Source organism: Anarrhichthys ocellatus, unplaced genomic scaffold (genome assembly GCF_004355925.1).
Source record: "Anarrhichthys ocellatus isolate YVR2014 unplaced genomic scaffold, GSC_Weel_1.0 scaffold8529, whole genome shotgun sequence".
NCBI lineage: Eukaryota > Metazoa > Chordata > Actinopteri > Perciformes > Anarhichadidae > Anarrhichthys > Anarrhichthys ocellatus.
This window is the reverse complement of record NW_022288503.1, coordinates 1-1,714: the sequence shown is the minus strand read 5'-3', so window position 1 is coordinate 1,714 and position 1,714 is coordinate 1. Positions and strand designations below refer to the sequence as shown.

Genomic DNA, 1,714 nt, shown 5'->3' with positions numbered 1-1,714 from the left:
TAGAGACGTGAACACAGGACATGCCGAGTGTCTCGTCAGGTGAACTCTAAGTAACTAAAGTGGACTTACCTTTGAAGGACGTGTCGTGACACCTGAGGGAGGAGATGAAGTCTCCGAGCAGAGAGATCAGGACGAAGCTGAACTCTCTGTCCAGCCGCTCACCTGGCTGCTGGCCACACCTGCTCAGGTACAGAGTCATGGCTTCAGAGAAGGAGGAGGGGGCAGCGACACAGCACCCAGCTTCCTGTTAAAACACAGAAAAAACAATAACTAGGTCTCAATAAAAGATATTTTTTATCAAATATTCTTTCAGAAACATGTCAGCTGCAACCTTTTTTGTTACTTTATTGTATAAATGATGAGATTTTCAAAATGTATGAACTTCTTCCCTTCTGATTCAGAATAAAGTAAATAGACTCTTTTCTAGGTTCAAATAATAAAACTTCTCCTTTAGTTCATCTTTATAAACAAACTCAGATTTAAATGTTTCACAAACATGTTTCTGATACGTTGTGTGTCAAATCATATCAGTGACAGTTTACTGATATTATTTTATACCATATTAATCTGTGACATAGTTGGTTTAATTCCAACATTACTAATTCCCCTTAAATCATATTGTTAATGTTTTTAACTTAGTCGTCATCCATTACAGACGGCAAATAAAATGTCAAATGAACTCAAAAGATTTTATGAGATCAAATCTGTCCACTTTCTGTCCCCGTCTCTGTGTGTGTGACGTTATGAAAGGTTTCGTCCTCGATGATCTGGATCTGGTCTGACCTGCGTGGCAGTGGCCTCCCTGATGACCTCCAGCAGCGGCGCCTCCAGCAGCGCGTAGACCCTCTGAGCTGTGAGCAGGTGCTGGGTCTCGCTCAGCCCGCCCAGAACCAGCAGCAGAGTCTTGGTCAGGACCGGGAACGAGGCCCTGGACCTGAGGCCGGAGCCTCGGTGCTGCTCCACCGACACAGCCAGCTTCTCCATCTGAAGAGCAGAGACACACAAACGTTGCTGGAAATAGTCCCCAACAAAGACATCCTGTCCTGCTGTTTGTGTGATGAACGACACATTTGTGTTTTTAAAGATCGTCTTCAGTAGAAACCAACGAGCTTCAGGAACACAGAAACTTCACCGTCTGAGGGAAAAGCATGTTTTCTTTAACAATCGCCAAAACTACACCGTTTATCACCGCCAGAAGCTGTAATAACAGTCATTATCGGCAGATTATCATCTTTCTGACGGTCCTTGAACACATCACGTGTGATAAACGCTTCCGTTAGAAGAAGCAGCCAAAACAAAGCTTGAAATTTGTGATATTTCATCAAACATGTTATTCTCCATGTTGTCATAACTCTCTCCTCTAGTAAAGAGTTCACTTTAACCAGAGTGTGTAGAAACATTAAAGTGTGAAACTGACGTCATGATTGATTCATCTGAGACCAACAGTCATGTGACAACGAGGAGGAGACACTCTGACCCCTCAACACTCACCGCGTCCCGTCTGGAGAAGGTCTCCATGTTCAGAAGGTTCTTGGTCAACGTGGAGACGAGACGCTCGTTGGCCAAACCTACGAAGTCGGGTTCACCGCTTCTCTTCAGGAGCTCGTCCAGTTCTGAGAGGACACATGAGACCACATGAGACCACATGAGACCGCAAGAGACCACATGAGACCACATGAGAACGAAAGAGACCACATGAGAACGAAAGAGACCA

The 1,714-nt window shown here is 44.6% G+C and overlaps 1 protein-coding gene across 1 annotated transcript; it reads right to left on the bottom strand.

Annotated features, from left to right (window-relative positions):
- Positions 1-69: 69 nt before the first annotated feature.
- LOC116380722 (HEAT repeat-containing protein 1-like) lies at positions 70-1,697 on the bottom strand (the record flags this gene model as incomplete). The annotated part of the gene is made up of 3 exons (XM_031842601.1): positions 1,492-1,697; positions 784-984; positions 70-244 (listed from the first exon to the last, which is right to left on the bottom strand). Coding segments are annotated over exons 1-3 (562 nt in total), but the record flags the coding sequence as incomplete, so codon positions are not given.
- Positions 1,698-1,714: the final 17 nt, after the last annotated feature.